This window comes from Rhipicephalus sanguineus, unplaced genomic scaffold (genome assembly GCF_013339695.2).
Source record: "Rhipicephalus sanguineus isolate Rsan-2018 unplaced genomic scaffold, BIME_Rsan_1.4 Seq450, whole genome shotgun sequence".
Taxonomy (NCBI): domain Eukaryota; kingdom Metazoa; phylum Arthropoda; class Arachnida; order Ixodida; family Ixodidae; genus Rhipicephalus; species Rhipicephalus sanguineus.
The window spans coordinates 32,424-49,965 of record NW_023615280.1 but is presented as its reverse complement, the minus strand read 5'-3'; the positions used below and the strand labels follow the sequence as shown (position 1 = coordinate 49,965).

Genomic DNA, 17,542 nt, shown 5'->3' with positions numbered 1-17,542 from the left:
GGACGCGCTCTCGCACGCTGATATGCTGCGGCAGCGCCGCTTCTACCACTGGCGGCTGCCGGGTATCTACTAGAAATAATTCACAAGCAAACATTTCTTTCATGACGTCACTGGTGAGGTCAGCAAATAGAGGGAAATTGCGCAAAACCGAGAGGAGAGGGGCCCTCCTTTCCCTCTCCGCATGCAAGCGGAATGTGTTTGTGCTATCTGCAGGTCTGCTGGCTGCTCGGGCGACGTGGCCATTCGTTAAATTTAGTTAACCATTTTTAAAATTTTGTTTGTGTGTTGTGAAGTGGACAACTAAAGCTGACCGATTTCTCAGTAAGACAAAACTCTATCAACACAAGTAAAATATAAATCTTATTTTTTAATCACATGTTTTGTAGTACTAAAAAACAGAGACATACAGGTAGTGTGAAAGCGTCAATCTGCAAAAGCAGCTTTAATTCACAACTGAAATATGCACATAACGAGCAAACATTGAACCCAGAGTATCCGAACCAATGTTAAGTCAAGCATGACGTGGCCTGCTCGTGATTCTTAAATTATTAAGAATCACGACAGGCGACGTCGTGCTTGACTCAGTCACGTTTCTTATGACTGCGCACATATTTTTTTACAGAACTTGAGTCCCAGACAAGATAGAGTTCAGGGGAAGATGGAGGCATCAAGCGATGAGAAATTTGAAATGGGAATGCCGCTGGAGGCAATGTTTCGACAAGTTGACTTATCTTTGTCAGGGCAGCAGCATTGCCTTGACGAAGAAAACCACTTGTCGAAAGGTTGGCTCCAGCGACATTCCCTCCTAAACGATTTCTCAAAGCATCAGTGAGCCCATTACATGTATTTCAGTGACAGCAGTATTAGAAGGAAAAGCCCACAAAGTATCAAACTGAGTACATGCATTTCCGCGAACAGGAAGGAGCCTATTGGCCTGGTGTGCGACCGATGGCGGCGCTGCGAACGGCGCCTGTATGACGTCAGAGTGGGGATTTGCGCGCTTTTGTCTGCTACGTAGGCCCAGCGCCTTGTTGAAACCACCGTTGTGGTAAATCTCAACAAAAAAGCAGTTCAATTGTTATCTTGCGTATGGTGGCTACTGACACTGTTCGAACAACCACGGGACTGCTTTTAACATTCATTTAGAACTACAGCTCTTTGTTTCTTAGAACTGCGGCCGCTTGTCTCCGCGGCGACTGCTGCGCAATGAAGTACTGCTCTGTGCCTCAGTGTAGTTCGTCCGCTCGTGAAAAAGGCGTTAGCTTTCACAACTACTCTAAGGACCCGAAGCTGAAGAGGAGTGGATCGTCAAGCTAAGAATGGGAATGCGCCCCACGCCTTCATCGACCTTGTGCAGCAATCACTTCGTGGACAATGACTTCTGCTACCCACCATACGCGCCACTCTTAGGTAAGCTTGTGACCGCGTTTAATCGCCTCGCCAATACTTAAGCTGTTTATTGCACGCAAGCTATAAGCATAGGCAACTTACACCAGGTGCGGTGCCGTCCCACAACCTGCCGCGAAGGCCCCTAGACAAGGAGCCGACGACGCGGCCTCCGAATCGCCTCGCACGTAAGCGCGCCTCGTGAGCTCAGCTGAGCGGCGCAGGATATCTGAGACTACGGCTGCATTTGGATGGTGTACATACGTATTTTACTTATAAAGGCAAGCGCGCGCCTAGCAGAGTGTTTATCATAAAGTCATAAGCGAAACCTGTTGCTGCTGTGTAGTGTACATTCTCTAAAAGTTTTCACCTGAGGCAGTGCAGACACTTTTTTTAAAATAGAAGCTTTTTAAGCTTTTCGTTAGGCTGCGTGGCGTGAAACTGGACCCAGCTTGCCTTTGCCACGTTAATCTCTGTGGTCCTGTGCGTGGTATAATCAGCGATTAACTATTTGTTATATTCTAATACCCATGCGACGGCCCTGTGAGGTATTAATATTAGAACTACGACGTAATATCGTTCTCACTGAACCAACATTACGGGACAAACTGCGATCATGGTCATCAGCAGGTGGGTGTGCAACAAGGCGGCACTTGTCCACTTGTTTGCAGGACGAGAGCTGCGACGGTGATGCGATCTCCGTTGACGGCCTTGACCACGCATTCAACAACGTGGCCTGCGTCGTACACCGCCTCACCCTCGATGAGGCACCGCGACCTTTCACAAGCTTTATCTACATACTTGTAGATGCTGGAGAACAGCACGCTTACTGAAATATCGAAAGAAACACCAAACTAATTAGTATCGTACGGCGGAAACACGATAACGAGCGAGAACACTCACACATGGTTTCACTTTCTTACCAGCAATGCGGTCGGTGGCATTGGCGCACTCGTCGGCCATCCGGGGGATTTCTTGGCCCTGCCGATTGGGCCGCAACTAAAACAAGTTCAAGATTACACTCGAAAACATTCGTTGTAGGCGTTAGTTGACCATCGCGAGGCTGTTCGTTCGACAATGTTCCCGCCTGAAGCAGACAATCCGCATACAGGAGCAGCGGCTGCTGCAGCGCGGTTGAGAGCGGAGTCCTCGCTCTGACGTCACATGCGACAGGGCGCCACTCCAAGATCTCGAGGCCAATCATAGGCTTCACATCAATTGAACTATTTGGCAAAAGTAAAAGATCAACAAACTGTGTCGCCGTGCCAACACGCATTCAAGCCTTTCATTAAACGTATTTTGCTGGCAACAGGCAGCCTGTCGTCATGGCGAATTAGTCTAGCGACACTGCGCTTATGTCAGTCCAGTCAGGCTTGCAAAGAACTGTATTTACTCATGTACTCATGCAAAATGAATACCTGCTCTAATAATGAACCCAAACTTGTGCTCACCCGTTGTCACTAGGACACCTTAAAACCTTCGCGTAACTGGAAATCTCTGGGTTAACACACCACAGAGCTGTGCAAAACTTGTGATGCCCTGATTTAGCCCTCTTCGTATTCGGTTGGCCTCCTCGACGTGACTCCCTGCGGCTTCCGTTCGCTGCACGCCCCATCCAATGTCTTATCTTTCTCGTATTCATATTTGGTACATGCTTGGTATGTCACCCGAGCAAGATAACAGAGTGCGATAGAACTTGTGATGTTGCTGAGCGAGTGGCAAGGGTGAGCGGAGGCAAGCGCTACAAACATAAGTCAACCAGTTCCCACGCTTCGCTCGATTTAAAATTCACAAAATAAGAATAAAAAAGGCAAATACAAGTACAAAAGAAGAGTGCTCTACAGTTCAATTAAATTTCTTTATTTGTGAAAACTCGTGAAAGAGAATAAATGCGAATATCCACATCAACCTCACTTCATTCAACCAGACCTTTGGATGCCCGGCAACTGCTGCGAGCGCGCATGTTTGTTGAAACCAAAACTGGCGCTCAGTTTCCGGGGCCTGGTATTACTACTAAGGCCTGTGTTCACAAACCACCCTCATACTTGTGTCTCGTTTTCCTTATCATTTCTGTTTTTTATTAATGCCCGAAATTGTTTATAAAGCACATCACAAAAACGATAAGGAAAAGGAGAAATAAGTAGGCTTGTGCAAATAGTAAATTTTAGGTTCGAAGCAAATTCAAAGCGGATAGGGATTTGGTTGAATAATTTTGAGTCAAATTTGAATATATATCACATATTCCAAAAAAACAACAAAATTAGCATATTTGTTATGACCCAACTAACCTAGCATAATATATTTAAAACTGAAACAAGGCATGTGCAACTGTCATTCTTTTGGCTCAAAGAGAAGTGGAAGCAACTTTGAATGGTAGCAGGATTTGACTTTTGGTAGAATGCAAGTGATAACCTGTAAAATATGTTACGTTTTAAAATGTACTATACATAGAGCATGTAAACCGGTATAATGAGCTTTTAAACTTAGAAAATGATGAATCCACGTGGGTGTAATATGTTCATTTAACCTTGAAGTGGGGCTTCGTGGCAGTGCGGATTTCACCTGGATAGGTGTATTCACTGCATAGCACCCCTTCACTGCAGTGAAACCACCTTTACAGGGATTTCATGCGGTTTATGTATGTCTACAGTCGGATACAACTTTAGAAGGCAGGAGAGATCCCGCCCAGACGACCGAAGCGCGGCAGCCGATTGCCTCCGCGACTAAATAAATAATCTGGCTCATGCACATGCACACGCCGATGTCCTCTGAAGGCGGAGCCACTGGTCGTCCCGCTCATGACGTCAGTCCCGAGTGCACGCCCTTTGGTGCAGGCTTGTGTTCATCCGCCTTTGAGGAGGAAATGCCGCTGCCTTCTAAAGTTGTATCCGACTATAGTAGTATAGGTGTGCGCAGGGTTCCCCATCAGGTTGGGATAAGGTGCCCCCCCCCCCCCCCATTTACTAAGTAAATGTATGGGGCAGACTTGCCCTCCCCATATTAAGTGACTAAGGCCCCCCTCCCCCTATGCTACTAGTTCTTTTCAAAAACTTCGAAATTTGGTATAATTTAAATTCGTGTTGAAGCAAACTTGAATACTGTAATAGTCGTTCAAATATTCGAAAGGCTCAAATATTTGCACAAGCCTAGAAATAAGGATGAGGTTGCTTTGTGGATAAGTGTTTAGGACATGCTAGACTTTCAAGTGCATTTTTATGCTGAAATCAACCCACAGAAGCTTACTCGTGAAAAAAAAATTTGCAGTTGACTTGTATGTGGCATTTTTATTGGAATTAACTGAGAACTGTGCAATTAATATCAGTCTCATTACAACTTTGAAAGTTCTCACAAATAGGTTTGTGCTGTAGATGAAATGCCTACAATTATAGTCAAAGTATTACCATATGTCTAAATGGTATGTGCTTTAATTCACACACTCCAGTTGTATGTACATAATAGTGTCTGGTTCTGCTCCTAAACTGCATGATGCATGCAGGTGCAATTAGACCATGTTAATTAAATATCTGATAAATCAATGACGTATGATATCATATACTTAACATATCATGTGATATAATTTCAATATGATATGTACATCTTTACTAAAAAATGTAGGTACACTGCATTTGTAAACAAATGTTTATTAATATGAGGTGTCATTAGAGTAAAACTGGGTGGACGAGCCATTTTTGGTGCTTCTATTCACCAAAGAAGAACCCACAAGCCAGCAAAAAAAAACCAAGGAAGAAAGCACAAGTCAGCACAAGAATTTGTGATTGTTTCTTTTAATTAACATTAGCATTGTTCTTTTTCGTCTGAGTATTGATCACCCCTCCCCCGAGAGTTTTCCGCACCTAACCTAGTCTTGCGCTGACTCCAGGATCAGCCCTCCTTTGACCAAGCAACGATGTCGTGTGATGACGTCATCATTATGTCATGATCACGACCCAAAATATAGCGATTTGTGACATCATGATGTCATGTTACCTTGTGGTCATTGGACTTTCAGTACGCCATTGACACACAAACATGCACTGGAGTATCACATGACTTTTGACCAACTTTTATTACTTAGTTTTTCTTTGCATCATTTGTGTTTATGCTACCACCGAACAAGGTCTTGTGATGTTTCGTCAGGTCTCAAAAATCTCAAGAAGTTCTTGACTCAATAAGTCATGTAAGGCTTTTGCCTTAAAGGGCCCCTAACCACCCAGAGGTCAAATTTAATTGTGGTGTGGCAGTTGTGCACGAGTCTACAACGAACACGTAGCCGTGAGAATTTTCGAAATGGTGCCGTAATAGCAGAGTTACACGCGTCTGATGATGAAACGCGGTGATCGCTTGTTTCACTCTTTCCTTCGCTACCCTCCACTCGTCTGCTGGTCTCCTCTCCCAAAGCCGCATTGCCCTCTTCGCCGAGTGCCCCTCCCAATCTCATGTGACATACCGTCATCGCTGACACGCTCTTCGAAACGGCGGGTACTTCCGGTTGCTGCGACTCCATGAACTTCGTGCTTCTCGGCTAACCACTGTTGTTGCCGTGCCGGCCCGTGCACGTATGGATTGTGCCGGTATGGACCCTGTTGCGCGCACGCCTTCAAAGGATCTGGTGCCAACATGCTCGAGGGTCCCGTACGGTGACACGTGTCGCGTTTTTTTGTTTTTCCAGTCGGCGCTCTTGCAGCCAAGCACTGATGTGTGAAAGCCATCCCAAAACTGTTGGATTCAGTCCGCGCGGCTTATCAGACTGCTAGGCGTGACTGTGCTGGTACGCTAGCGATTTTACAGTTGCGTTACGGGCCGCAGTTGCCGATTCGCAAGCACGCACATGTGGGCAACACGACGAAGAACAGCAAGAGGCACGGGCAGCTGCTTGCAGACTAACTGGAAGTCGTAGATTCTTGTTCGATTAATCGCAGCATCGCCTGCATACCGCGTCACAGATTCACACACTGACGTCACACACGTCACTAGGCAGACCGGAAGGGCCCGGAGTGGAGAAGAAATTGTTTCTTGGAATTTGTGACGCGCCCGCTTGTAGTGCTGCCACGTGTGGCATCGTTGATCGTGACGGCATTCTGCCCACAATGCGCGTGTTTACTTGAAATGTTTGAAAAAAATATCGGAGGTGGTTTAGAGGCCCTTTAATAACATTATCTCGGCTTCGTTAGGTTATGTCTAACAAAGGGACGGGCCCCTTGATCCAATCCTCATTTTTTATTTCATATTTTTATAACTCATCGTGCTTATGTTCTCTCTTCTATTAACATTAAGTAGCTTGTCTTTGTTACTGAATTGCTTACCGAGATGCCTAGAAGCTTCTTAAACACATCTGTGCTTGACATTGCAGTAACATCGTGGAGAGCGAAGCTAATGAGCCAGAAGATATATGTAGTCTGTATTAACATGGTTGATGCTGCACGTGAGCTTGTGAATTCTTGTAGCAAAGCTGTGTGTTGTACTTGACCAGTGTGTTGCCATGTTAGCACAGCTCCTTTCCAGCATGCTTGCATAGCGTTCCTTGCTCTCTCTCTCTCTTCTGTCCTGCCTTGTTCAGCCTTATGACCTCCTGGATTGCTGGTTTCCCCTCAGAATGGTAACCTCCTCCTTTCCTACTACTCTCCCCCTCTTTTTAATGGGCATCATCGCTACCCACCTGCACAATGGGGCCCTGATGTGGCTTTTTTTTTCTTCGGGTTAATCTTGACCACCATATCATTAGAGCAGGTTTTTAAGATACAATCTATGATAGATTCTTCAACTTCAGGGTGGCTGCATGAAAGAGGAAGTTGGTATTTTTGCTAATCACGAAGGGCAATGTCTGACAAAGGAAGCTTTAGTAATTGCATTCTTCGTTATTCTTTTTAGGACTGAAATCTAGCAGTGACGAAGCCATAATTATTTACAGATGCTGAGATTCCATTCTTTTTTTCATTGGTAGTGAGGGAGGTTTTTAGGAGCCACACAAAGTGTGCGACCAATACATACTGTCGCATCATTTAGGGGAAATACGCGAAAATAGTGAACAGCGTATGAGCTAAATTGACATGAATTCATTATTCATTTCTTCTACTGTAATAAGTGGTCTGAAGTAGCTTGTTAAGTAATGAAATAGTGCACATAACATTGGTAATTACCTAAATGGTCATGTGATTTCTGGAAGAAACGTCGGCATGTTCAGATAATTCACCTGAAGCGACAGATTTGTGCAATCTGCCCAGGGCAGTCATTAAAAGAATTCTTGCAAGGTAAAACAAAAAAGAAAAACTGGCAATATCTATGAAAATTATATTCAAAAGTAAGTATCATCAATGTGTCAAAACAAGCCAGTTCTTCACATTATTTGCAATCCTGATTTATGAAATCACTTTTCCTTCACTATTGCGTATTGTACACAGTGCAGAGAGCACAGTTTTCTTTCCACCTTTTCAGCGGAGCAGGCAGCTAGAAATGTTTTACTACAATCAATTTTTCATTCTATTAGATGCAAAGGCTCAGGGTGTCTAGCTCAGTGTCTTTTTGTGGACATTCAAAGATATGGTTCTAATAGGAGGCATAACTATGTATTTGCATCCTGATGTAGTCATATATTCTGCAAGCAAACCCTCAGAAGCCACCTCAGGGTTCCATGAACTTCCATAGCACCCTTATAGACAATGTAGTTGTTTGGCACAAACCTTAACCTCTTCTAGCCTGCTGTCATTATTTTACAAGATACTGAATCTGAGCTCGTAAATCCAAGTGTGGCACGTAAGCAAGAGAAATCCTGATTGTGACATCATGTGTCGTCATATCGCCATCCCTGGCTACGAAATGCTTTGTGCATTGTGCGTGGTGCTCCCAACGAGGGTATGCACCCACAAGACTCGTGCAGCTGCTGCATTCAAGTGCATAAATGAAAGTTATCATCTCTGCAATAATACGACCTTTGTGTAGACTGTCACATTATGCGAGAAAGTCCACTTGTGATGTCAGAAGCTTTTCTCTATGGTGTGTACATAAAGGCATTGTGTACATAGTGCTAGATGCCCATTTCAGTTTTTATTTAATGTATCTTCAAATCTCACAGTGTAGAAAATGGCTACAAAATAATTTTAGATACGAGTACATTCTTCTATCTGCAATTTGAATGCATTTCTTCAGGCGATAAAATTCAGGCTATAGGAGGTTAAAAACTATATGTGCTAAACTTCTAGCTTGCTGAAATGAAATAATAAAATGAGATTTGTGATATGTGCAACCATATGTAACCAAGGAAAGCACGGGGGGGCATTATTTGTAGGTTTAATTGAAGTGTAGTAATCATGACATAAAGGGAAAATGAATTAAAGTGTATGAAAAAAAACAACTTACTGCCTGTGAGCTCTGAGCCACAACATTCACAGTAGGTTTACCGGTGCACATTGGAGTAATTAACTGGAGCATATAAGAGCTGGGCTTAATGGGATTCTGGAGCCCTCCGCTACGGCATCTCTCATAATCATATCGTGGTTTTGGGACGTTAAACCCCAGATATTATTATTAATATAAAGGGAATAAATATGTTTGGGAAGGAGTACTGATGTTAAGATAACCAGATGAATGGCTTTTACATTAAGAAAGACACCTCAGGTAGATGCATTCACATCTAATTTGTTATTGCTGCTGTCCTAGGTTTTCTCCAACCTGTGTGTTGGAGGCCGATGGCCAGTGACCTGCAACTCATGTCCCATTGTTTTTGAAGGCAGGCGTTGCGAACGCTGTGCTCCAGGTTATGAGCGATACCCACCTGGCTCTGTGGATGGATCATGTCACCTAAAGGTATGACCACTTCATCTATTCTTGATACGTGAACAACGTTAACTTTTTCTTACTATAGCTTGTGCAAAAGGGACAAGATGACCAATGGGTTGATTTTTTCTACTACTACTGGCAATACTCGCAAATGTTCATCAGCAACCATAGCACAATAAGAACGGGGGACAAGGAAGTGACCAGGACAAGCGCTCACTATCAACAAAGGTTCTTTATTGCGCTGTGGGTTGCTGATGAACGATGAACACCAACACGCCCAAACGTCTCCCTTCTGACTTGCAGATGTTCTATGTGCTCAGCAAAACACATGATTAAATGAAAATTACAAAATACGCTCCTGGTTAGAGTTACAAGTGCAGTCACATGAGCAGTGCTGCCTGGAGTGTTTTTGCTCAGCACATGTTAATATCACTGTGCAATGTGTCAAAGATAAAGTTGACTGTGCCAAACCATTAGTGAACTGTTTCAGTGTGGCAGACTGGTTCAAGAAGGGTTATACTTTTATTTCTGCATGCAGGAAGGGAACAGGAGGAAATGGAGCGCATCGAACCCGAACCTGAAATGAACACATATATTTCTTTTAGTTTGACACCCAGAGTTGCCACCTCCCCCCCCCCCCCCCCCAAAAAAAAAACCGGCCCTTCATGGGGGGATCGGTTAACAGGAGATTGAATTAACATTGAACATTAGTCGCTATGTGAAATCTTCGGCATGCAGTGTCGTTTATAATGTGCCATTGCTTTCCTTGAGCCAAATAAACCTAATGCTCAAACAAAAACGCACACTGAGCTAACAACTGCTCAAATTGCTGGCGTAAAAATCTCCTCGATTATAATGACACTTCGCTTATTGGATCGAATCTCGGCCGCAGTGGCCGCATTTTCGATGGAGGCAAAAATACTTGAGGCCCGTATACTTAGATTTAGGTGCATGCTAAAGAACCCCAGGCGGTCGAAATTTCGAAGCCCTCTACTACGGTGTCTCTCATAATCATATCGTGGTTTTGGGACGCTAAACCCCAACAATTATTATTATTATTGCTCTGAATGTGCTGCACTGAAAAGGAACCACAATATTTCGTCCATAAAAAGCTTCTCCTTGCATCTGAATCCAACAGGCAAGTGGAATTATAGGCACAAACAAATGTATCGAGTGCATAGCCACAAAAATGTTGGATATTCATGTACTGTTGGCGTCAAATGAAACGCGAACAGCGGCAAGCCTTCGCAATGGTATAGGCGTGCCCACCATCATCATGATGGACAAGCCGCATATGTGCAGAGCTGCCGAAGCGGATGCACGTGCCTCTCCATGATAACTGGATGACGCGCACTATACCATTGCGATGGCTTGCTGCTGTTCGTGTTTCATTTGACGTCTATAGTACCATACATGCACAATAATATGCTCTATTCCAATGATCGCTACATTTGAAGGGATCCTAGAAAGTGGTCGACTAGCATAAGAGTTTTGGTGAGCGACTATAAATATTTACCATCGTATTTGTTGAACTGATGCTTATAAAATACCCCTAAAAAATAAATAATCACGATAATATGACAAAAAAAAACGGCCAATGGCGACCGATGCGAACTGGTAACCGGCCTGCTATCTAAAAAACCAGACAGGTGCAACGCTGTGTGACACCCTGTTTGCAGCAACATTTTTATCGAGTGTAAGATCGTGTACATGTAAGGCATGGTGACGAAAGCTAGCCCCTTCCTTCTTCTTAGTGAGCAATGTCCGAAAATGGAAGAACCTTTAGTCACCATGTCTTGCGTGCATATAATGCGACACAGACTGAAAAAAGTTGCTGCAAAGTGTATTATCCAGGTTGCGGTCTTCTCGATATGCACCATGAAAGTTAATATGCCACATATACTACATTCTCTAGTTTTTGAATAATAAACAGCTAATGAATTGCACTCGGTTTCCTGTGTTTGTGTATTTACTTCAATCAGGTGCTTTCATATAGGTATTTTCACACACAAGAACTGGTATGCAAACATTGGTATATTACCTAACCAGCCCTCTGCCAAATTTTTTAGTTAACTTTTTTATTTGTCTACTCCCTGTGTAGATTTGTTTTCTGAACAGAAATTGGACTGCTTTCCATACACAGCAAAGTACATGCTAGGTGTTGTAATTTACTGTGTTTTTAGCCTCATTTCAGCTGTGCAGTGTATTGTGTTTGAGATGTCACATGTCTTGGCAGCGTTTCACTTGTCATTGACTATACTGCCCATAAGCAAGACAGCTGTAGGCTAAAGCAAGTGTGACGCACCTCTTCTCCTCCAGGTTCTATATTTCATATAATTTCTATATTTCTCAAGACAGTTGATATGTGAATTTCCAAGAAAAGTGTTGTATGTTATGCAGGCTCTTAGAACTCCACATGGCAAAGGAATGCTGCAGCGTAGACTTCGCTGTAAAAAGAAAAGGCAGTGCGATGAATCAGTGTCTTCATGTTGACACCAAATGCAAATTCTGAGTCGTTGCTCCTCTCCTTCCCATTACACATGATAAGGAGAGCTTGATACTTTGAGCAGCAGTCCCACGTGACCTTCAATTGATGCAAAGTTATTCTACATGCACTGTCCTCTGTGAATTTTTTCTTGCCTTTCTGTGTTCTTGGACTACAAGCTTGTATAACAAAATAGCCTCTGACTCATCTCTGTGGTGTTCAAAATCGGGAACATTTTATCACAATGTGGTAATCTGCTTCTTTTTTTTTCAGAATGTGAACCTGGCCAGTTTCAGTGTGGTGATGGGTCATGCATAGATTACAGGAGAAGGTGTGATGGTCATTATGACTGTACGTTACACTGATGAGCAGAACTGTGGTAAGTAATTTTTCATCTGTATGGACTAATTATTTCTTGTGAATGTGGCTTTCTGGGCTAGTTGGTCAAATGCATCAAAAAGTGTCATAGCACTAGCAGACACAGACAAGGAAGACACAGTGGGGGAAAGTGGCAGTGACAGAAAGCGCTTAAAAAGTTAGACAGAATGGTGCATGTGCGAGAAGTTCTGATGGAATAAACAACATTGTCGTGCCGTACATGCACAATGTGGCACTTGCTTTAAAGAAAATTGGACGGAAGGTAAAGGTAGGTGTGCTATTTTACGTTCCACAGAAACTAATTAGCATTTACAAGGCCACAGACCACGTTAGCTAAGAGACATTAACTAAGAAACGGATGTATAAAAAGCATCAGTCTCCATTTGTTCTATGCATAAACAATGCAGTGTATCGTTTCCCATTTTCTTGCGGAAAGTTTACATTGGGGTGTTGGGGAGATGCCTGAACGATAGGCTAAGACAACATAAGCAGAAGTTGGGCCGATATTGGGCTGGTCACGTGCCTGTACATTATAAGCATTCTGGATGCGAAGCTTTGTTAAAAGAGTGCACTGGTGTGTATAGAAATGCCGATAAAAACGTGAGGGACAGTTGAAGCTACCTTAAAGGGGCCCTGCAACACTTTTTTCAGCATGGTCAGAAAACACTGCCGATAGGTAGTCGAGGCACCCGAGAACACGCGAGCCAAACATCATAGTGCAGCACGCGGCCTGGGATTTACAATAAATTCTCAAAGTCAGCTAAAAGCGCTTCCTCTCTCTCGACAAAAATGATGCTTATGGCGTCACTGCCACTGGACACGCCATTGGCTGATTTGAACATGGTGCGCTCGGTAGTTACTGCGGCCGCCGCGGGAAGCCGCCACTTGCCCGCGCACATGCGCGATTGCACTGAAAGTACGCCGTGCATTTGAAGAAATAAGGAAAAAGTGCTCAAGGTCACGAGGTGCACGTGACGTACCTTCTTCCCCCGTGCCACCCCTCCCTGCTTAGCTTCCAGCGCTTTATTCAGGACGAGAGAAGAGAGAAAGCATTACAGTGTGCGAAAAATCTTTGTAACTCTGCTTCTACGGATGGATTCTAAAATTTTCGCTGGGTCGATTGGGTGAGGAAATACGCTCCTTTAATGAACCATTCCATGGCTACTTGAAAAAAGTGTTGCAAGGCCCCTTTAATAGCGAGGGCTGGTAATAGCTGTGTCAGCTGCCCTTCGGTGGCGCTGATTGCAAATGAATTCGCCTTCTGGATGCGACAGGTTTTCATCTGCAGTGATTGGGCCTTCTTCTGTGTACGGATCTACTGATACTGTTGCTTCTGACAATAAACATTCACTTGAAAGTCAGCGCTCATCTCATAGTGTCTTCCTTGTCTGTGTCTGTTAGCGCTATGACACTTTTTGATATTATTTCTTAATTCGAGCTGGTTGTAATTGCTGATTCATTCGTGCATTCATTTGCCTAATACAGTGTCTGGCAGAATATTTAGTGAATAAAAGCTGGACGTGTGAGAGTTATGTTAAACCATTTCTTCATGTGGTCTTAGTCTATGTGCGGACCTTTGCATTCCAGTTTCAGAATATCAACATCATAAGTACCACTTTCTCAAATTTTTTGCACATCCTGCAATTGAGAATCATGCGTAGCAGCCATAATCTGGCCTCAAATTCTGGGAGTATGCTTAGACATAGAAGAAATTGTATATTTTAGTGGTGACCACATTTCAAAAATTGTTCGAGGTGCTTGCACACATGAAATAATCACTGAGTAGTCAGTGCACAAGTTAATCAACACATTGCAGTGAGCAACATGTCTAGAAAAATTGCACACTTCGCGCTCTCTTTCAATAAAATTTCCCCCGTTCTGCTGTTACATGTATGAAGCAAAACAGTATTTTATTATTTGTCTTGCTGAGGTACGATTAAAAAGCTTTTTTCATTTATGAGTAACGGGTCAAAACAAGCACGAAAATACGATACGAAGCAAGAAGGTGAACTGCATTGTGTTGATCTGAATTAATGTTTTGCCGTATTAAACAGGCAATTTCATATGATTCTATATTAATGTCACTGTTAGATGGGCTAATTGAAAGTGCACTGATGGATGCCATCTTAGTTATATTTTTGTACACATTGCATATTTCACACATCCTCGCCTTCTATACGCTTTCATGATATAGTTGTGTTACAACGATCCTTTGTTATCCGACAAAGCCATCTTTTGTTATCCAGTATGCTTTATACATTTCATGCATTCTCTGGATCCCATATTTCTGTAGAATGGTTGTGTTGCCGAGATCAGGAAAGCACCCACAATCTTTGCCGTGCTGTGCAGTGCAGTCTCCTGTAATAGCCCCAATTCGACTGACAGTGTAATAAGATTCAATGAATATGAATGAATGAATGAGATGCCAGGTTGCTGCCTACTTGTTATTTTAAACAGCTAGCCTGCCTGCTGTTGACACAATGGCTTGTTTGTTGGATGTAGGACCTGCCACTAGACAGCTGAGCAGTATCTCGTAGACTGATTCGGTGGTACAGGTGGCATACTCTATCTGTATGCTTCCTATGCACGAAGAAGGTTGAACAGAATTGACAAGTCTGCATTCTTTTGCTGAAGTTTTTTCAGAGTGAAAAAAATGAAGCATGTGCAGGCCCCGCCCATCCTCTTCAGCCTGCTGTTGTGCATGTAAGTGTAGACCTGATGTTGCAATGCTTTCCTTATCTAAGCAATGCAACCATTCGCAGAAATAAAGATCCAGAGACTGATGAAATGTATACAAGCATACTGGATAAAAATGCACGTATGCAATAGCCATCTTTTGTTTGATTTGTCGAACAGAAACAGTATTTGTGGATTAGGGCTGCATGTTCATCTTCTTGCTTCATTGCAAGCATTAGTTCTGGTTTGACAGGCTCCCGCATCAGTGCCCCATTGTTGTTGAGGATGAAAATTAGAGTTCAAAAATCTTTTTAAAAATAGGCAAAGCCTCAATAACAAAAAATATTCTCTTTCAGTGGACCCCAACTAGCCTGCGTATGGGGTCCAACTAGTTTAGGAACCTGTTGTGTTCACCTGGAAGTGAATTGGATTGCAAAAAAAAAAACATGGCAGGCTATAGGTGTTCATTAAAAATTTTTAATGCAAGAGAGAAGTTTATACTGTTAGATGCTATTTAGAGTTAAGCAATGGGTGGTGGTAGCACCAGTTTTGACATGGCTTCTAAAATATGAGCAAACTTGTGGGTAGACACTGTTCTTTTGTGATCTTTCTGTAAACCGAACATAGAGATAGCTAATGGAGGCGTTGTAAACTATGCAGTAACACTCAGTCATCATGCCACTTTTTTTCTCAGTGCTTCATCAAGCTAACATTTTAATGACACCTTCTAAGCTGTAGTTCCCCACTTGCTTTGAAAAGCGATAATATTTTTTAATACAATTTAATGCCTACATTCCAACTTTAGGTTGTGTGCCATATTCTTCTTAATAAGAAATTTATTCGTAGTGGTCCTGGCTTACAGTACTAAATAAGTATCCCTTGGTGCTTTACCAGTACCTCAATGGCTCATTGTAACCTAAGGCGACTAAACGGGTTCTTTGCTTCTCTCGTGTCCTGTGGGTTTTCTTCCTGCCATGCTTTTCATCTCACTGATTCTTGCTGTTCTCACTCCTAGCATGTGGTTATACCAATTCAGATGTCCTGATGAACTTGCCTCAGTGTTCGCAAAAGGTGCGACGGCAAGGCAGACTGCATAGACATGTCTGATGAGAGCAATTGTGGTGTGTGGATTCCCGCTTACTAACCTTGAGCATGTGAGGGTGCTGTGCACCTTAATGGCACGCTGGTCTGGCGCACCCTCTGCTTGCCTGCCCCCCACTTTTTTTCTTTGTTTCATGCATCAGTGTTAGATTAGTGATGATGATAAATGGCTCTTAGTTGATGCCATTATTGTAATCTTTCGCACTGTTCACTCTGCCCTAGAGAAGAGAAAGTTCCACAGCATAATAAACTATAACTGACGGGTATTTTCACCGAATAGACATTGTAATTGCATCACATGGGAAAACATTTCTTGTTTTTGCGATAATAGTACCAAAGCTGAAAATACATAATTTTTATATATTTTTCTACTACTTTACAAAATCTGTTCTAATTAGTATTACCATCTGTTTCCTATGAAAGAAGGGGAATTTAAGGGCTCGTTTTTCTTTGTTAGATGCAACGATAATGCGAACTAACAGAAAATCAAGCCAAGGAGAGTATAGGAGTTGTTATTTATATCATACATTTGTATCATATTACTGCAGTAACCAACCCTATACTTCCTTGGCTTGATTGTTGTTTATATTTTTCCTAGTTTATTGCATATTGCTTCAGTTGTAGCTTACAATTGCATGAACATTTCTCGCTCCATACTTGACTGCTGCTGTCTGATGTTTTGAGTAGGTATTTTCACTTGTTTAGCTCGTGTCCTGGTATGATGCATGATTTCCACACATATTATATTAATCCTACTCATCTTTGTACTTTTGGTTAATGCTGTACATTTGGTTACACGCTTTTCGTCACTATTAGTATTTTATTTGATGATAGAATATGACACCAAGTCAAAGGGCTGTTTCTTTCAATAAAAGTCAACACTATCTTTCAATTATAGAGGTCACCTCCTTTAGAAGTATATGCTGCAATGCCAAGATTGCATATCTGAAGGTCAGGCTGAAAACAGTGTAAATCAAATTACTACATAAAATAAATTTGCAGAAGGATCCTTGCTCATGATCTGTCTTAACTTTAAAACCTTATGTTGGTTATTTTCACATCAAATGTATTAATACATTATGCATAGGCTTGTGCGAATATTCGAGCACTTCGAATATTCGAACGAATATTACAGTATTCGAATTCGCTTCGAAACGAATTTAAATTCTAGGAAATTTCGAAGTATTCGAAATGAACGAATAGACATAATAAACCGCATGTAACCCCCTGTAAAGGTTGTTTCACTGCAGTGGAGGAGTGCTGTACCGTGAATACACCTTTCCAGGAAAAATCCGCACTGTCGCGAAGAGCCCCACTTCAAGTTTAAATGAACATACGTAAAACCTCGTTAATTTAAAGTCACTTGGACTATGAAAATCTAATTAAGCGGGTTTTCGAATTAACCAAACATACAAAAAGCGGGATGCAAGGAACTTTGAATTACTGGAAGTAATCAGAGGTGGTCGTTTGCTGTGCCTGCTAGTTTGAGGCTACAAGGGTTATGTCTTCCAGCAATACCTGGTCCCAGTTTTGCCGCTAAACCGGGGAAACGGCAGGCCTCGCTGCTGCCAGCGCAAGAAAAAAGAGAAAGAGGAAAAAAAAAACGGTCTCGTGGTCAACTGAAATTCGTGCCTGCGGAAAAGATGTGCTTCGCTGCAACACAATGGTGACCCGCGGGCAGCATGTCACCTGCTCCTCGCAGCGTCAGCGCGTCATGATGCGACCATTCGCCCATTCTTTCTG

General features: G+C 42.7%; 1 protein-coding gene across 2 annotated transcripts in view; it reads left to right on the top strand.

Moving 5' to 3' along the window:
- The window catches only part of LOC125756677 (basement membrane-specific heparan sulfate proteoglycan core protein-like), a 36,965-nt gene extending 27,802 nt beyond the window's left edge, over positions 1 to 9,163 (top strand). Inside the window, exon 12 of one of the 2 annotated variants that reach the window (XM_049411578.1) lies at positions 9,040 to 9,163. In XM_049411578.1, the coding sequence (XP_049267535.1) occupies positions 9,040 to 9,079 (40 nt within the window). In that variant the 3' untranslated portion in view covers positions 9,080 to 9,163. Of the gene's footprint in view, positions 1 to 6,943; positions 7,006 to 9,039 lie in introns of those variants that run through there. The other variant, XM_049411577.1, reaches the window with a different exon arrangement.
- Positions 9,164 to 17,542: the final 8,379 nt, after the last annotated feature.